This window comes from Rhinichthys klamathensis, unplaced genomic scaffold (assembly GCF_029890125.1).
Source record: "Rhinichthys klamathensis goyatoka isolate OS25496 unplaced genomic scaffold, OSU_Roscu_1.1 h1tg000685l_1, whole genome shotgun sequence".
NCBI classification, from domain to species: Eukaryota; Metazoa; Chordata; class Actinopteri; order Cypriniformes; family Leuciscidae; genus Rhinichthys; species Rhinichthys klamathensis.
The window spans coordinates 113,431-133,278 of record NW_026607114.1 but is presented as its reverse complement, the minus strand read 5'-3'; the positions used below and the strand labels follow the sequence as shown (position 1 = coordinate 133,278).

Genomic DNA, 19,848 nt, shown 5'->3' with positions numbered 1-19,848 from the left:
GGCGGAATCGGGAACAGGCCAATTTTATTTCAACTGCAGCAAACATACTTTTATTAATTTATTATTATTTAATTATTATTAAACAATAGCCACCGAATTTACACACAATGTAAATGTAAAATAGGACAATTATTATTTTAACGTGTTCAATTCATTATGGAATTTCTGCCAAATTAGATTTTTTTTTCTTTCTCTTTTGTAAATCATAAATCGAAATGATGTCATTAAAAGTCGATATTATACTTAAAAGTCATAATTATGACGTAAAAAGTCAAAATTATGACGTACAAAGTCGACTTTTTACCTCAGTTTTGACTGTTTGTGTCATACTTATTATTATTATTTACACCGAAACTTGATTTCTTTCACATTGGTTTCTCAGAAACTGAATGAGAGACTACATTCAATATATATTTTTTTGTGTTCCCATTTGCTTAAATAGCAAAAGTAAAACTCCACAATAGTGTTTTCACAACTTTCAAAAAGAGGAAAAAGAGATTAATAATGAAAGATTAATAATGGCAGTCTGAAGAGAGAAAGATGTCAACAGCATTAACTAGTTTATTGTAATTTGATGCAAAGGTAATATAATACAAAATATACTGTTATAAATGTACATACATAAAATAAAAATAAATAAATAATAAAATAATATATACATATATATATATATATATACAACTTTGCAGGATTTACGATTTTGATGATGACCGTTAAAACGCGTCATCACAGTTCGTAAAAAAAGGGCGGGCTTCCACAAACCCCAGAGCCAGACCGTTTCCGCGCCACTAAACCCCGCCCTCTCTGAGACCACGCCCCCTGTCATATTAGTTGTTAGTCATTCAACGAGAGCTGTCGTTCTTCAGTCGTTCAATCATTAACTGACAACGTTCCTGAAAATCCTCTCACATCATGAGTAATTATTAAATAACCTGTTTAGTATGTTTACACTTCGGGTTCAGCAACAGCATGTTAGTCTCCAGACCGCCGAAGAAAGAGAGAAAACTATGAGGATTAATGGAGACTAAAATAACCGAAAGAAAGATGACGTTAAACGACGATATTAAACACACGAAATTCATGAAGTTTTTCTCCGCCGTGTTTTACGCATGTTGTTCGTTTTTCATCATCGTGGTGAATAAATGTATTTTAACCCAGTACAAGTAAGTATCAACTTCCGGCTTTCATAGTGCATGTACATGTTTACAAATGTTGTTCATACATACATAATAACATTACGATTAATTAATTCATTATTATGACGTGTGTTGTTGTAAATGGTAGGTTTCCCTCATTTATGTTTCTTGGAATTGGGCAGGTGAGAAACATTTAAAAAAAAAAAATCAAAAGTTATTTCATTAACAACACACGAAATCTATCAGTTTTTATTTTGTTTTTATTTTGTCATAGATGACAGCAACAATCATCATTCTGTTTGTTGCCAAAATGAACAAAGTGATCCATTTTCAGGACTTTGACAAAACCATCCCTGGAAAGGTAATGTAATGTGTGTCATTTTGTTTTTAATCACACTTATTACACCGCTTTGCTTATTGATAATGTTATTTTTATATAGATTTTTCCTTTGCCATTGCTGTATGTGGGCAATCATGTGACCGGACTGGGAGGAACAAAGAAACTGAGGTAAACAGAAACACAAGAGTTTTGCATAAAAAGAACAAAGTTTCATTTATTAACATTAGTTTACTGCATTAAATAACAATGAAAGATACTGTTAACACATTTATGTTCTAATGCATTATTAAAATCTAAAGTTGTACTAACATTATTTAACGGACCTGAACAGTTGTATTTATTAGGGATGCACGATATATCGGCCACTATATTGGTACATGATTGCATACAAGACAACAAACATGTCTGTACGATGTTCTGGTGCTGAGATATGGCTTATTGTTGTTCAGGTGGTTGCTAGGGTGTTCTGGGTGGTTAGTATGGGATTTCTAGGCGGTTGCTAGCGTATTCTGGGTGGTTGCTAGGGTGTTCTGGGTGGTTCCTAGGCGGTTGGTAGTTTGTTCTGGGTGGTTGCTATGGTGTTGCTAGGCGGTTGCTAGAATATTTTGGATGGTTACTAGGCCGTTTCTGAGTGGTTGCTAAGGTATTTTTGGTAGTTGTTACTAGGTGGTTGGTAGTTGTTGTCACAGATGATTACTATGGAGTTTTTACATAGTTCTTAAAATCTTTAGTAATGAGTGGCTTTAGTACGGAGATATCGGTATCGGCCGATATATGTTAATTTTTAATGTTAGCGTTATCGGCCCAATAAGAAAATGTGTCCGATATATTAAAGCCGATAAATAATGTATTATGTCCTTCAGCTTAGACTCTTTAGATGCGCACTGTTTAACATGATGGTTTTGAATTACTTGAAATATGATTAAAATCACTTTAAAAAAGGAAAATACAGTTCAGTGCAACATGTATCATATCGGCTACATAAGATTATAATGAGAACATTATAATTGTGTGCTAAGGACATGGCTTTTGTTTTTGTAATCAGGCTCACAGATATTATATAAAAATTTGGATTTAGATTTATCAGCCGATTTATCGGTTATCGGCTTTTAAATATAAAGAATTATCGGTTATCGGTATTGGCCAAAATTTTCATATCGGTTTTGGAATAATGATTGATGATGTATTGACTTTGAACAAAAAAGTTACATAATGTACATTTAATGTAAAATGTGACACTCGTGTGAAGCTGATGTTCTCGTGTTCCTCAGTTTACCCATGTTCACCGTACTCAGAAAATTCACCATTTTACTGACAATGATTATGGAATCAAGGATACTGAGGTATGTACACTCGTTTATAATATTATATTAATATTATTACATCCAGAGACGTAGTCTTTAACGTGATGGTCCATGAAAAGAGCTGTGTTTTCTTTATTAATATTATCATTTATAATCTAATTATATTAATGATTCAAATGTTCATCTATCTATAAATTACAGGAATGTCTGTGTGTGTGTGTGTGTGTCTGTTATTCGCATATCTCTCGAACCGTTAGTCCGATGGATTTCAAACTCGACGGGTGTCTTGCTACGGGCGCGAGTAAGTGCAGTGCCGAGTTTGACGTGGTTTGGATTAGAAATGTAAAAGATATCGGTAAATATATCGGTAAAAGAAGCACACACTGAAGATGTTCAGAAGGTTGTGGTTTAAAAAGAAACATTCATAAACACGCGGTCAGCTAAACATTAAGTCATGCACTAATAAAAATATCACTGAACTTTTGCTGTATAATTGTAACAATGAGCACTCAAACACACCAGTTACTAAAAACCATTATAAATTGTCACCATATGACCATTACAGGTGAAACTCGAAAAATCAGAATATGGTGCAAAAGTTCATTTATTTCAGTAATTCAACTTAAAAGGTGAAACTAATATATTATATAGACTCATTACATGCAAAGTGAGATATTTCAAGCCTTTATTTGTTATAATTGTGATGATTATGGCTTATAGATATGAAAACCTTTTCACAATATTCTAATTTTGAATTTGGGGTTGTTATATTATAAAAAATTATAAAAAATAAAGGCTTGAAATATCTCACTTTGCATGTAATGAGTCTATATAATATATTAGTTTCACCTTTTAAGTTGAATTACTGAAATAAATGAACTTTTGCACAATATTCAAATTTTTCAAGTTTCACCTGTATAAATTATGCAACCATGTAGTTCAATTTTCCATATTTATTGTATGTCACTATGTCAGTATTTGCTTTCTACCATGCACAAATAAAAATGTCACTGAACTTTTCCTGTATAATTGTAACAAACAAACACACCAAACCAACAATTACTAAAAACACACAAAAACTGATTTTACACGAGCACTGCACTAGTAATTATATAATTGTTACGTCCAGAGACGTATTCTTTATTGTTACGGTCCATGAGAAGAGCTGTTTTCTTTAATGTGTTTTTTGTGTGTGCTTTTTTCTGTGTTTGATGATTATGATTAAAATTAATGATGAAAATATTTATTTTATATTAACAAATTTTTTTTTTTTTTTTTTTTTTTTTTTTTTTATGATGCTTAAACTGTGTGTGTGTGCAGAAAAACCTTCCCTTCGTCGCTGGTGTTCAGTGTTCTGGCGATAGTTCTGGGCGCTCTGATCGCAGCGAGGTACAGTCGAAGAACACACACAAATCATTAAAGTTCATGCAAATAAACACACAGCATGTTTTCAATGAATGAGGCATTTATATAGTGCTTTTCATATGTACTACTGTACACCCAAAGCGCTTTACAATCATGTCGGGTTCACAGCGTGTTTTCAATGAGCTCATTGTTTCTGCCTTTAATTATTACATTGTTTAAATTCATACATTTTTCGCTATCTGTGATTTTGTATACAGGTGAAACGCGAAAAATCAGAATATGGTGCAAAAGTTCATTTATTTCAGTAATTCAACTTAAAAGGTGAAACTAATATATTATATAGACTCATTACATGCAAAGTGAGATATTTCACGCCTTTATTTGTTATAATTGTGATGATTATGGCTTACAGATATGAAAACCTTTTCACAATATTCTAATTTTGAATTTGGGGTTTTCATATCTGTAACACATAATCATCACAATTATAACAAATAAAGGCTTGAAATATCTCACTTTGCATGTAATGAGTCTATATAATATATTAGTTTGAATTTTTGCACAACATTCTAATTTTTCGAGTTTCACCTGTACGTACATTTCTGAAATGCATAACTTAGAGAGTTTTCTCTGATATCACATCACTCTAAATTATAATATACACTCGTGCATTTTCTGTAAAGCTGCTTTGAAATGATGTGTATTGTGAAAAGTGCTGTATAAATACTTGTGACTTGAATCTTCAGCTCGGATCTGTCCTTTAATGCGGAAGGCTACACGTTTGTTCTGCTGAACGACGTCTTCACGGCCGCCAGTGGCGTTTACACCAAGAAGAAACTGGGAATGGAGGTACTTTATGACAGCATTAGTTATCAGGATGTTTCTGTAAATACAGGTGAAACTGGAAAAATTAGAATATGGTGCAAAAGTTCATTTATTTCAGTAATTCAACTTAAAAGGTGAAACTAATATACTATATAGACTCATTACATGCAAAGTGAGATATTTCAAGTCTTTATTTGTTATCATTTTGATGATTATTGACAACCCCAAATTCAAAATTAGAATATTGTGAAAAGGTTTTCATATCTGTAATCCATAATCATCAAAATTATAACAAATAAAGGCTTGAAATATCTCACTTTGCATGTAATGAGTCTATATATAGTTTCACCTTTTGAGTTGAATTACTAAAATAAATTACCTTTTGCACCATATTCTAATTTTTCGAGTTTCACCTGTAATAATGCGATTATAACTCAAGAACTGGTGCTTTGACCTTTGCACGCATGTGCTGGAACTGACAGATCAATGCGACTCGTTCTTATTAAATAACAGTGGTTGATTTGTATGTTTCGGTTAATAAAAGTCATGCAGTGCAAACTTTACAACAGCCAAACCCAACGCAAACACTTCCGTCTGTCATTACAGGAGCTCGGTAAATATGGAGTTTTGTTTTATAATGCATTTATCATTATTATACCAACTGTGCTGGCGAGCGCTTACACTGGAGATTTACAAAAGGTGAGTGAGAACATGAAGAACATAATTCAGATGAGAATTAGAGAATATTAACATATTTTCCTCCTTGTTTTAAGGCCCTTGCCTTTGAAGGATGGCTGTCTTTCACATTCATATTTTATTTTTTACTGTCTTGTGTCATGGGGTGAGTCTGACTTATGATGTTTTTATAATTGGATGATATATACATATATATATTTATAAATAACTACAACCTTATATCCCATTTCAGGTTTATTTTGATGTATTCTATCATCCTCTGCAGCTTTTACAACACGGCACTGACAACGACAGTCGTTGGAGCAATTAAAGTATCTTTACTAATTATAATTATTATTTTAATGTACACTACTGTTCACAAGTTTAGGGTCAGTAAGATTAATGCTTTTATTCATCAAGGATGCATTAAATTGATCAAAAGTGACAGTAAAGACATTTATAATGTTACAAAAGATTCGGTTTCAAATAAATGTGGTTCTTTTGAACTTTCTATTCATCAAAGAATCAGTTTCCACAAACGGTGTTCAACATTGATAATAATCATAAATATTTCTTGAGCATCAGATCCTCATATTAGAGTGATTTCTGAAGGGTCATGTGACACTGAAGACTGGAGTAATGATGCTGAAAATCACAGGAATAAATTACACTTTACTGTATATTCACATAGAAAACAGCTGATTTACATTCTAATATTTCACTGTTTTTATTATTTTTGATCAAATGAATACAGCCTTGCTGAGCAGAAGAGACCTTTTTCAAAAACATTAAAAAGTCCTACAGATTTCAAACTTTTGAATGGTAGTTTATTAAAAATGTTTACATTAGGGATGCACGATATGGCGTTATCGGCCTGATAAGAAAATGTGTCCGAAATATTAAAGCTGATAAATAATGTATTATGTCCTTCAGCTGAGGCTCTTCAGATGCGCACTGTTCAACATGATGGTTTTGAATTGCTTGAAATTTGATTGGAATCACTTCAAAAAAGGAAAAATACAGTGAAGTGCAACATGTGTCATATCGGCTACATAAGATTATAATGAGAACATTATAAGTGTGGTTGGAACGTGGCTTTTCATTGTGAGAGTAGTTTTTGTAATCAGGCTCTCAAAAATTCTTTAAAAAAATGTGGATTTAGATTTATTGGCCGATATATTGGTTATCGGCTTTCAAATATTAAAAGAGTTAACTGTATCGACCAAAATGTGGATTTAGATTTATCGGCCAATATATCGGTTATTGGCTTTCAAATATTAAAAGAGTTATCGGTATCGACCAAAATGTGGATTTAGATTCATCGGCCGATATATCGGTTATCAGCTTTCAAATATAAAGAGTTATCGGTACCGTCCAAAATGTGGATCTAGATTTATCGGCCGATATATTGGTTATCGGCTTTCAAATATTAAAAGAGTTAACTGTATCGACCAAAATGTGGATTTAGATTTATCGGCCAATATATCGGTTATTGGCTTTCAAATATTAAAAGAGTTATCGGTATCGACCAAAATGTGGATTTAGATTCATCGGCCGATATATCGGTTATCAGCTTTCAAATATAAAGAGTTATCGGTACCGTCCAAAATGTGGATATAGATTTATCGGCCGATATATCGGTTATCGGCTTTCAAATATTAAAAGAGTTAACTGTATCGACCAAAATGTGGATTTAGATTTATCGGCCAATATATCGGTTATTGGCTTTCAAATATTAAAAGAGTTATCGGTATCGACCAAAATGTGGATTTAGATTCATCGGCCGATATATCGGTTATCAGCTTTCAAATATAAAGAGTTATCGGTATCGACCAAAATGTGGATTTAGATTTATCGGACAATATATCGGTTATCGGCTTTCAAATATTAAAAGAGTTATCGGTATCGAAAAAAATGTGGATTTAGATTTATCGGCCGATATATCGGTTATCGGCTTTCAAATATTAAAAGAGTTATCGGTATCGCCCAAAATGTGGATTTAGATTTATCGGCCGATATATCGGTTATCAGCTTTCAAATATTAAAAGAGTTATCGGTATCGACCAAAATGTGGATTTAGATTCATCGGCCGATATATCGGTTATCAGCTTTCAAATATAAAGAGTTATCGGTATCGTCCAAAATGTGGATTTAGATTTATCGGCCAATATATCGGTTTTTGGCTTTCAAATATTAAAGAGTTATCGGTATCGACCAAAATGTGGATTTAGATTTATCGGCCGATATATCGGTTATCAGCTTTCAAATATAAAGAGTTATATATCGACCAAAATGAGGATTTAGATTCATCGGCCAATATACCGGTTATCGGCTTTCAAATATTAAGAGTTATCGGTATCGACCAAAATGAGGATTTAGATTTATCGGCTAATATATCGGTTATCGGCTTTCAAATATTAAAAGAGTTATCGGTATCGACCAAAATGTGGATTTAGATTCATCGGCCAATATATCGGTTATCGGCTTCTATATAGAATTATCAAAATTTTCATATCGGTGCATCCCTAGTTTACATATAGTTTATCAATCATATGTTCATTAGGGCTTTCATAAGTCATCTTTGTTTCCTCTCAGAATGTTGCTGTGATGTATATCGGCATGTTTGTTGGTGGAGACTATATCTTCTCATGGACGAACTTTATAGGCCTGAATATATGGTAGGAAACGCCTTCAAGTCATATTTCCACTGCATCGCTGACGTCCGTCTCCTAACGCTCGAGTTTCTCCATGTTTCAGCATCTCAGCGGGACTGATTTACTCCTACATCACGTTCAGCGGCAGCTCCTCGGAAGCAAACGTGAACCCGTCCGAACACACAGCGATCCGCATCACAGACGACCATCCCGAGAAGACATGATGGAGCCTTACAGTTTGCATCTCAATGTTTACTCTTTTTTTTATTTAAATCTTGAGAAGAAAATCACTTCCTGCTCGATGAACATACAAACCTGTTCCATGTTTTATACCCTTAATTAAATAAAAACAAACATGACAACCAAGAACGATGTATATCATTTAATTAGGACTTGAAGTGCTAACACACTAAGTTCGGCTAATGAGTAAAAAAAAAAAGCCAGCTTACAAATTTACAAAGTCCTTTCAGCACAGCGAACACAACGTCTCAAAAACAAAACACGTGATTACATTCTGCTGTCGTGACGTAATCGCCTGGGATCGTTTCGCTTTTACACGGTACATCATGCACAGCTTTCTGAGGGGTTTTTTTAGGGGGGGGGGAATATATTATTTCAGTTATAAAATGGAGAAATAACTCAAAAAGCCATATATAAAACCAAAAAAAATTTCCAATTAACTTTCTCAGAAACATCTTCCAGTTTTTGCACATGCATTCACCAAATGAAGAGGAAAGACGCTGATTTTAACTGCATCAAGCATGAAATCTGCGAATGCATTTAATCCAAATGAACGTAATACGAACTGCTAAATTACACGTGAACAGAATGTAGTGTTACGGATTATGAAGACACTGAAATAACAAGTGCTGTTTCCCATCCAGAATCTCATTCGATCGTCTCTCTTTGGAAGTGTCTATAGTTGAGCTATCGACGTGAGACAAAAAGTAATAGATTAATATTGTAAGTGCTTCAGTTTATAGGGTTTTTACCCATGAACTCTACGCTAGCATATAAACGTGTACCTCTGCGACACATAGATGGCGTTTTAAAGCTGGTTAGTTTGACGTTATTGCAAAGCCTGAGCCCTCATCGCCTACGGCTGACAGCAGGTGGCGCTCAACACTGCTTTAAATAGAATAAATACATGATTAAACGTGACCAATGTGATGGAAGCGAACCGGACTAATGCGCGTCTACGTACAGGTGAAACTCGCAAAATTAGAATATGGTGCTAAAGTTCATTTATTTCATTAATTCAACTTAAAAGGTGAAACTAATATATTATATAGACTCATTACATGCAAAGTGAGATATTTCAAGCCTTTATTTGTTATAATTGTGATGATTATGGCTTACAGATATGAAAACCTTTTCACAATATTCTCATTTTGAATTTGGGGTTGTCGATAATCATCAAAATTATAACAAATAAAGGCTTGAAATATCTCACTTTGCATGTAATGAGTCTATATAATATATTAGTTTCACCTTTTAAGTTGAAATACTGAAATAAATGAACTTTTGCACCATATTCTAATTTTTCCAGTTTCACCTGTGTATATGAAAGCCAGCCGTTAACTACGCGATCCTCCGTAAACAAGTCTTCATCTTTAGCAGGTCGATCAGCGCACCCTGTTTCAAAACACACGCACACACACACACACACACACACACACACTAAAATCCTTTTAAAAAATAACGTCACATACACAACAACTCCACCCACAAACCCAAAAAGAGAAACACTCATGTACACAAAGTGCTCAACGAAACAAAAAAACAAACAAAACGACGTCTCACCTGCTTATCAAGCGGAGAAAACAAAACAACATTCTTCATAATGATATTTATCTACCATCATAGCAGCCTAAAGGTACAATAGGAAGCAAAATAAGGTGCTTGTAGCTTATACGACCCGGGCCGGGTCTCGATGCGAGGAAAGTCCACGTGTGGTGTTCTTCTCAGGCCGAGAGATTGTTAGCTAGCTCGATGAGCGCGAGCGCACCGTGTAGACGCTCTCTCTGCTCTTGGAGACGCCGGCGTGCCGTTCCCGCGTTCTTCTCGTCCTCTTGCTCGTCGTCTTCTCCTTCGTCCGATGGAAGGAAGTCTAGAGGATCCTGCTGTTCCTGATCCTCCATAGTGGCTTTACCCAGAGTCTTTCCTTTCTCCGGCGCGGGCGACCGCTGTTCCCTCGTCTGCCAGTATCTGACGAAACAAGTGCAATCAGGGTTACTATCATCACCAAATAACAAACTCATTTTGAACAAAATCGGGGCCGAAACGAAGATTTTAAACCTTCAAAAAGATCTTTGCCACACGTATATATTGAGGCATTACATGTGTCAAAGATGTACACAAAACTACTGAATGAAAAGTCCCCATTCTTGTTTTTTTAAAGTCCCCCTGTGGTGAAAATCCAGCTTTTAATGTTGTTTATATGTCTATGTGATATTTTTAATACGCTTTAATGTGTAAGTTCATAAGTCGACAGCATTGCTGAGTATTTCCTCCTTAAAACTGCAGTGAACCAAAGACAGTCTCAAAAACACGGTTTGAAATCGCTGGTGTTTCTGACGTCACAAACAACCTTGTAACCAATCAGATCAACGTGTGATCGTCAACCAGTGGATCTCTGAGCTGAGTGAGTGAGTGGAGGCGGGGCTCATCTGCATATTCATAGAACCGCGCATACTAAATGAGGCGAGGGTGTCGAGACTTTTGCCTCAAACTCCTAATTATAGTTATTAAGGAAGTTGTTAAGTTCAGGATTGAGGGATGTAGAGTATGATCATGCAGAATAAGGCATTAATATGTGCTTTATAAGTACTAATAAACAGCCAATATTGTAGTAATATGAATGTTAATAAGCAACTAGATCATAGTGAGAATTGGACCCTAAACTTAAGTGTTAACTAATATAAATATTAGTTGAAAAACATAAACTAAACGAAAATGAGAAACGTTGCCTTGGCACTAAAAATAAAACTAATCAACATATTCTCAATATTTTTGGGGGATGGACCAGTTATTATAGTATTATATATTATATGCAAGAATGTATTGTATGTCAAATTACAGTCTGAAAGAAAAATGTTAATTATTATTATTTCCAGCATTATAAGCGCAGAGCTTAGGGTGAATTATGCACAATACATGACACACACACAAATAACACTTGTGTCTGTTTATGGATACAATATGGCGATAATATGCTATATAAATATTCCCCTCCACCCGTAATCAACATGTTTACCAATAAACAGAAAACATTCATATCGCACACTTACTGAGTTCATGAGTTCTGGTGCGTATCTCCGCCCCCTTTTGATTGACAGGTCAGCTGATCATCAGCTGTTCTTACACAATAACAGCACAGATAATTGCTTTTATCGGCACCCCTAGTGTTCATCAAGCGTCTCTGGACGTTTTACTCACTTTGTCAGCCATTCGGCGACGGCCTTGTTGTCGGCGCCGTGTGATTGTCCCGGGCCGCCCGTCGGCTCCTCGCGCTTCAGTCTAGCGTACGGGTGTTTGGGACAGTGGCGGTTAGCGTGAGTAAACCGGCTACCGCATCCTAAAACACACAGAGAAATGACTTTACATTAGAGAAACTCAAGCATTTAGAGACCACAGCACTGAGGTCTACACTGATGATAATAATAGCACAGTACTAGCACACCAAAGCCTCGATATACGTTATGGAAAATTGAAGAATTAACTCATTTTGAACAAAATCAGGCCAAAACTAAGTGAAGATTTTCAGGTATTTTGAACTTCGAAAAATAACGTTGCCACGAATATATTGAGGCATTAATACTAAAAATTTAAAACTACTGAATGAAATCAGCACTTATTTAAAGTCCCCCTGTGGTGTAAATCCAGCGTTTAATGTTGTTTATGTGTCTATGTGGTGTTTTTAATACGCTTTAAGACACACCATGTGTAAGTTCATAAGTCGACAGCATTGCTGAGTATTTCCTCCTTAAAACTGCAGTGAACCAAAGACAGTCTCAAACACACGGTTTGAAATCGCTGGTGTTTCTGACGTCACAAACGACCTTGTAACCAATCAGATCAACGTGTGATCGTCAACCAGTGGATCTCTGAGCTGAGGGAGTGAGTGGAGGCGGGGCTCATTTGCATATTCATAGAACCACGCATACTAAATGAGGCGAGGGTGTCGCGTTACATTCAAGATATTTTAAGGTATTAAAAATGATGTGGGCGGGGCAACCTGTCACTCACATGAGATCAGCCAATAGCAAACCACAACCATCCAATCAATTCCCAACAGGCAAAATCAAGCCCCGCCCACATTTGTTCTCTTTCCAGAAGCGTTTCACTCGGATATACGGCACAAACGCTCACCTTTCTCCAAACAGACGAAGGGCTTCTCTCCGGTGTGGAGGCGCTGATGGGTCTTCAACTGTCCGCTCTGGACAAACCTTTTCCCGCAGTCCGGATAATCGCACAGATACGGTCTCTCGCCTGCAACATAACCAGGATAATTAGCACTCGATTTGTCATCTGAACGCAAACGCACATGACCGCAGGACTCAGTGTGGCGTCACGAACCGGTGTGTGTCCGCTTGTGCGCCTGCAGGGACTTCTCCCGGGGAAAGACCCGGTTGCAGATGTTGCATCGGATGCGACTGGTTGAGTTTTCGCCCTCGTTGATCAGCTCTCGAACGGTTTCGGCCCTCGGGCGTCCACGCCGGATCCCATCCTGCAATAATAAACCAGGAAAGAGCATGTTAGACTGATGACAGAACGATCCATATGCAAACGCGAGCACTTTTATGATGGATAGATGCACTTTTATGATTGATAGATGCACTTTTATGATGTATGGATGCACTTTTATGATGTATGGATGCACTTTTATGATGGATAGATGCACTTTTATGATGGATAGATGCACTTTTATGATGTATGGATGCACTTTTATGATGGATAGATGCACTTTTATGATGTATGGATTAGGGGTGGTGAAAAAAATCGATTATTGATTAATCGCGATTATGTTATGGACGAGTATGAATCGATTATTACATTTTCAAAAATCGATTTTTTATTATATATATATAAAAAAAAATTGCATTATTTTATTTTGTAAAAAATTTTATACCGGAAGTTGAACGTCACGAACGCGCCCAGTTCCGCAAGCGCGTGTAACGGCAGCCAGAGCGAGTGAGAGCAGGTGTGCCAGAGACACACTGGCTGCGTGGCGGCGTCTCAGCTGCGTGGTGTGTCCGTTTTTATTTCGGCTCCCATGTTAACAGGTTAGAGCTTGCACACTGCCTGCATGAGCCGCGCGGAAAACGCGTGCATGCTAGAAATAGAACCGACGCCTATTTTTCACGCGACACGCAAGCGTGTTGGAAGCGTTTCCAGGCAAAATAGAATAGGAAACGATGTTTATATGTCATTTTGTACACGAATACATATTAATAAATTACATTTTGATGTTTGAAAGTCTAGGTTTTGATATAAATTCAGATATCAATGTAATTTAAACAAATAATAATAATAATAATAATAATAATTATCGATTTTCAAATATTGCCATTATTTTTGCCTATATACAAATTTATGTCATTTTTATTTTTTAAACAATCGAGTCCTGGTGTTCACTACAGAGGTCATAGCATAACATATGAATAAAATATCTCTTTTTTTTTTCATTTGTTTCTTATGCTCTTAACAATGTGATTACATGAAGAAGAAAAAAAACTTTTGAAAAAAACGTTCTGGGCCTCAGGAGGATATAAAGATAATAGGCTACAATAACAACATAGTGTGTCTTCTGAGTGACGGTCCACCATCAGGCTAAATATAGGCTCTTTAAAGCTACACAAAATTTGTAAATGTTATTGAAATAAACAGACAGCCCACTTCCCTATTTTTCGGATTTTGGAAGATGTGTGATAACAGTTGAAATTGTTGTCGTAAAGGCAAGAGGCAAGAGTTGAAATTGTTGTAGTAAGGATTAACACACCGCTAACCCAAATGTAGACTGTCCCTCTATGTCACCTAGCAGCAGACACGTTTCTGGTGTGCAAAGACACAGAAAACGCGACGCAGCTGACACGCAACAGAAACGCCACGCTCACGCCACGCAGCCAGTGTGTCTCCGGCCTAACGAGCGTTGCTTGCTACAACACCTTGTCTTTCTAGAAGAAAATTGTCCAATTTCTACAGTATGTTGGTTCTGATCTACTTCCTAAAGGAAATAAGCCTTTCATTTATTTGTTATTGTTTAGTTCAACTTGATGAGTCACAACACAATGTGATGTATTCATTTCTGTGTTCTACAGAACATAAGCTACATACAAATAATTCTGAAGTTATAACTACACGACACAGAAAGTGCTTTGAGTTGTTGTTACTCAATAAAAGAGTTAAGTAATTCAGCAGCTGACTTTTTTAAATACTGCAAACACTTTGTAGTGTATTTTCGTTTACTGTTGTGAAATGGAAAATCAATAATCGCTAATCGCTAATCGAGAATCGTTAATAATCGAAAATCGACTGTAATCGAATCGGGACTTCAATAATCGTAATCGAATCGAATCGGGAAATCAGACCGATTAACCACCCCTAGTATGGATGCACTTTTATGATGTATGGATGCACTTTTATGATGGATAGATGCACTTTTATGATGGATAGATGCACTTTTATGATGTATGGATTAGGGGTGGGACGATACAGGTACCTCACGATTCAATTCTGTGGCAATATGTGGTCCACGATATGATAATATCACGATTCGCGATATCTACGATATTCAATATATTGGAAGAAATTTCATCAACGATATATCACGATATATGTGACTGAAAAGAAAAAGAAGGAATAAGGAAATAATCAGGCACAAAAATAATAAGGCACACGAATATACTTTTGTCTAGTTTCGCCATTTTGAACTGAAAATAGCCTATGCAACGTGAATCATGTTAATGTAATAATTAGTTTACTGTCATTGTGAGGGGAAAAGCCGTTTTCATTATGTTAGGCACAAGATTAATAATGCATGTGTACATATTGAGAATTAATATACCGTAAAACTTCCCGGGTTTTTATTTTCCCAAATCGTCGAACTGCACCGGCTTGTATTTGAGACAGGCGTCTATATGAGACAGGCCTTTATAATTTAGTGTTGAGATGTTGTTCATTGAGTTTAGGCGAGTCTCTAATCTCTAAAAATCTCCAAATGCTCCACGTGGAACTGCGGTCTTCCGACCTTTTATTATCGTGTCAATTGATTTTGATTAATATGCGCGAGGGAGAGAGCAAGACAGCGCTCGTGTTGTTTGAAGACGTGAGAGTGCGCGCGCGGCCGTTGCGCTCTCTCTGCTCGTAAAACCCAAAGTGTCTCCACACTTTAGAGTGGAAACTAGCGGGTGGGTCTTTGATTAGTTTTTTATTTTTTCCGCCATTCTTCTCGCTTCTCTTTTTTTCTGCAATTCTCTGTTGTTGTTGTTAGTTAACTTGTGTTCTTCACCGGCCGCTGTTTGCGCCACTTTACCCCTATTTACTCGAACAGCGCCCCCGCAAACAGAATGGTAGATATGGGTAGTGACAGTGACACTGACAACGGGTAAATTAATCATTTTGTGTTGTAATAAAATATCGATATTGGGCGTTAGTGTATCGATTATTTATTGCGACAGAGAGCACAACAATATATTGCAATATCGATTTTTTTTCCCACCCCTAGTATGGATGCACTTTTATCATGGATAGATGCACTTTTATGATGTATGGATGCACTTTTATGATGTATGGATGCACTTTTATGATGTATGGATGCACTTTTATGATGGATGGATGCACTTTTATGATGTATGGATGCACTTTTATGATGTATGGATGCACTTTTATGATGTATGGATGCACTTTTATGATGTATGGATGCACTTTTATGATGTATGGATGCACTTTTATGATGTATGGATGCACTTTTATGATGGATGGATGCACTTTTATGATGGATAGATGCACTTTTATGATGTATGGATGCACTTTTATGATGGATGGATGCACTTTTATGATGGATAGATGCACTTTTATCATGGATAGATGCACTTTTATGATGGATAGATGCACTTTTATTATGGATAGGTGCACTTTTATCATGGATAGATGCACTTTTATGATGGACAGATGCACTTTTATCATGGATAGATGCACTTTTATGATGGATAGATGCACTTTTATCATGGATGGATGCACTTTTATGATGGATAGATGCACTTTTATGATGGATAGATGCACTTTTATGATGGATAGATGCACTTTTATCATGGATAGATGCACTTTTATGATGGATAGATGCACTTTTATGATGTATGGATGCACTTTTATGATGGATAGATGCACTTTTATGATGTATGGATGCACTTTTATGATGTATGGATGCACTTTTATGATGGATAGATGCACTTTTATGATGTATGGATGCACTTTTATGATGAACAGATGCACTTTTATGATGGATAGATGCACTTTTATGATGGATAGATGCACTTTTATGATGGATAGATGCACTTTTATGATGGATAGATGCACTTTTATGATGTATGGATGCACTTTTATGATGGATAGATGCACTTTTATGATGTATGGATGCACTTTTATGATGTATGGATGCACTTTTATGATGGATAGATGCACTTTTATGATGTATGGATGCACTTTTATGATGTATGGATGCACTTTTATGATGTATGGATGCACTTTTATGATGTATGGATGCACTTTTATGATTATCTTCTGTACAGCTGATATTGAAGCTGCATCATTTGATTTGGATATTCTCCTACTTATTATTGCAATCTGTACTGCGCAAAATTAAAACGTACTTTTACTTCTTTGAAAAAACTATGCATTACATAATAAAAGTTCATATATTTATTAATGCACAACAGTGCCACAAATTAAATATAAACAGTGATACAATAATGTAATTTTAAAAATGCCATACCTGATAAACAAATATAAAACACATTGTAAGTATGCAATAATAACAGTATAGTAACATAACGCCACATATTATTAATATGTTAATGCAAAAACTGAAACTAGAGAACAATAATAGGAACACTTTACAATAAGGTTCATTAGTTAACAATGTATAAACTAATATGAACTAACCATGAGCAATACATTTGTTAGTTTTTTTATCTTTGTTAATGTTAGTTAATAATAATCCAGCTGTTAATTGTTTGTTAGTTTTAGTTCACGGTGCATTAACTAATGTTAACAAGTACAACCTTTGACTTTAATAACGTATTAGTAAATGTTGAAATGAATATTAACTAAGATGAACAAATGCTGTAGAAGTATTGTTCATTCTTAGTTCATGTTCACTAATGAACCTTATTATGAAGTGTTACACATACCACAATAACATGCACATGAAAACATATAAATGTGTCATAATGTGGCAAGTGGAGTTTTCTAGAACCAATAATCGGTAACATTTTGGCGCGCACGTCTGACGTCATCACGCCCAACTCCCAGCTGCCTCACAATGGAGGAAATTTAAAATCCCATTCAGCGCGCGCGCGTTTTACATACAGTATGCAACAATTAATGTGCACCATGCATTAAACAGAATAGAAACTCAAAGCTTAAATTTAATAAACGCTAATAAATTATAACTGTGTGCTAGTATTAGGCTATATAAAACGGAATGCATTGCTACTTGTACAGTACTAGTAACTGGTATAGTGATTTAGTTCACCTTTAAGTGCTCCGGGCAGGAGTTGAGATCGGATTCGGCGGGAGAACCGCTGTTTCGGGTCGGGGATCCGGTACCGCTGCCCGAACCGGGGCTCAGAGTCACATTGTGCGCGTTTTCACCCCAACGCCACGGATAAACCATGAAGTCACTGAATCCGGGGCTGGTGGGCATCAGAGAATCTGCTTTCGGTTTGATCGGGGTCGTTTTGATCACGGACACCAAAACTCTTTTTGGAGAATCGTTACAAAATATCATTTGATGTTTGCTGTCAGCCATTTCCATTAAGTGCAGTAAAAAAACTGGATCTTAAAACCGTTGTTAAAATATTTAAAAACAAATCCAAAGTGAAAATAAGTGCAGATGGAAGGAATATCCCGCCGTTAACGTCCTGCCGTTAGTCGTTTAATAATAAAGTCAGTCATTCCCAATGTTACATGTATCACTGTTCCAGCGCGCGGTGCCTTTGATTCCGCTCGCTCTCACTGGCAGGAGTTTGATACAGTGACCCGATCGCACTCGCTATTTTCCCGCGTTGGAAATCGCGCCCGAGCGCAGCGCCCAGCCAATCGTTAAAGAGGACGTTACAGCGCTCGCGCCGAACAACCACTCAGCACACGCTGTGAGATTCGCTCAGCGCACAGTAACCAATCAGAGACCGCGAACAATTCCTTGACTCTGAACAGAACGTCCAACACTTTTAAATATGGCAGAGCGCGCTCTTTCTGACAGACGTGACCGTTATCCAATCACATGGCGTCTTGTGTAGTCTAGGGGGCGTGTTCTTGTGAATTCTTCTTTCCTGCTGCTAAACGTCTCCCGCGCATAATGTTTACATTTACATCGATTTAAAGGGAAAGGCGGGCGATGACGGTGGCGCGAAATGACGTAATCAAACCGTCTTTTGTGTTTTAGCAGCTGTCGCCATACAATGTGATGCATAAAACCCTTTAACTATTGTTTAAGGCCCTTCTGCGTGAAACAGCTGCAGTATTTTGAAATAATTTCCATATTTCACCATCTTTAGCAATGTCTATCTGATTGTGACTTAAAACTTTTTTGCCCTCTGATGTCCATATTATATATGCAATTTATAATAAATATCTTTTTTTTTCTATAGCGCCTTTAACTGTACATCTCAAAGCGCTTTACATAAACAAATAAAACGACAAAAATACACCATATAAAATTACAGCAACAAAATGCACCATATTAAATAATGCACAATGAAAAATTGATACAAATATTAAATTAAAACCTAAAAGTTTTAAGGTAAAATATAAAAATGCTAAGAGATGTTGCCTAATCTCGATCGGTAAATATTTCAGTTTTAATTTACGGAAATCTCTTTATTTAGGGATTAAATGATGAAGCTGTCAAAGAATAAACCCATGTTTGTGTTGTTGTTGTTTTTTACACAGGATTGCAATTATTGTTATTTTGGGCAGATTTGCATGCTTAAATTCTCTGTAAACTTGTTAGATTTCATCTGATTTAGCTTTTCAAACTATATTATAAACAAGTATACCAAGTCTTGGATTTCAATGGCTTCAATTGTCTGCTAGATAAGGATTTACATTTTTTTTTAATGATTCCCATCACAACAAAGAGTAATTTCTAGTCAATTAAATATTAATCAGAGCTGATCAAGCATAACTAGAAGAGTTATATTTACTATAGAAATTGTGTCCAAAAATCTGATTACACATTTAAATAAATCAATACAGTATGAAATATAATGACGTTCAATCATTAAACACAACGTAACTGCAGAAAGGATTTATTGAAAGGGATATGA

General features: G+C 35.9%; 2 protein-coding genes across 2 annotated transcripts; one reads left to right on the top strand and one right to left on the bottom strand.

The window, feature by feature from the left end:
* The first annotated feature begins 842 nt into the window (after window positions 1-842).
* Window positions 843-8,668, top strand: slc35d2 (solute carrier family 35 member D2). Its single transcript, XM_056241949.1, has 12 exons — window positions 843-1,163; window positions 1,285-1,318; window positions 1,411-1,497; window positions 1,577-1,644; window positions 2,748-2,819; window positions 4,101-4,169; window positions 4,892-4,994; window positions 5,577-5,669; window positions 5,744-5,811; window positions 5,899-5,977; window positions 8,241-8,323; window positions 8,403-8,668. The coding sequence occupies exons 1-12, from the start codon at window positions 1,018-1,020 to the stop codon at window positions 8,521-8,523; spliced, it is 1,023 nt and encodes a 340-aa protein (XP_056097924.1). The 5' UTR covers window positions 843-1,017; the 3' UTR covers window positions 8,524-8,668.
* znf367 (zinc finger protein 367) lies at window positions 8,667-18,570 on the bottom strand. Its single transcript, XM_056241950.1, has 5 exons — window positions 18,054-18,570; window positions 12,878-13,028; window positions 12,671-12,790; window positions 11,738-11,876; window positions 8,667-10,507 (listed from the first exon to the last, which is right to left on the bottom strand). The coding sequence occupies exons 1-5, from the start codon at window positions 18,333-18,335 to the stop codon at window positions 10,264-10,266; spliced, it is 936 nt and encodes a 311-aa protein (XP_056097925.1). The 5' UTR covers window positions 18,336-18,570; the 3' UTR covers window positions 8,667-10,263.
* Between the last annotated feature and the right edge of the window lie 1,278 nt (window positions 18,571-19,848).

Excerpts from the sequence above, each read along its gene's own strand:
- slc35d2 (XM_056241949.1), top strand. The coding sequence starts at position 1,018 with ATGGAGACTAAAATAACCGAAAGAAAGATGACGTTAAACGACGATATT. Across the intron at positions 1,498-1,576 it reads ACAAAACCATCCCTGGAAAG|ATTTTTCCTTTGCCATTGCT; the intron begins GTAATGTAATGT and ends ATTTTTATATAG. Across the intron at positions 2,820-4,100 it reads ATGGAATCAAGGATACTGAG|AAAAACCTTCCCTTCGTCGC; the intron begins GTATGTACACTC and ends GTGTGTGTGCAG.
- znf367 (XM_056241950.1), bottom strand. The coding sequence starts at position 18,335 with ATGGAAATGGCTGACAGCAAACATCAAATGATATTTTGTAACGATTCT. Across the intron at positions 13,029-18,053 it reads CCTGCCCGGAGCACTTAAAG|GATGGGATCCGGCGTGGACG; the intron begins GTGAACTAAATC and ends TTATTATTGCAG. Across the intron at positions 12,791-12,877 it reads GCACAAGCGGACACACACCG|GCGAGAGACCGTATCTGTGC; the intron begins GTTCGTGACGCC and ends GTTATGTTGCAG.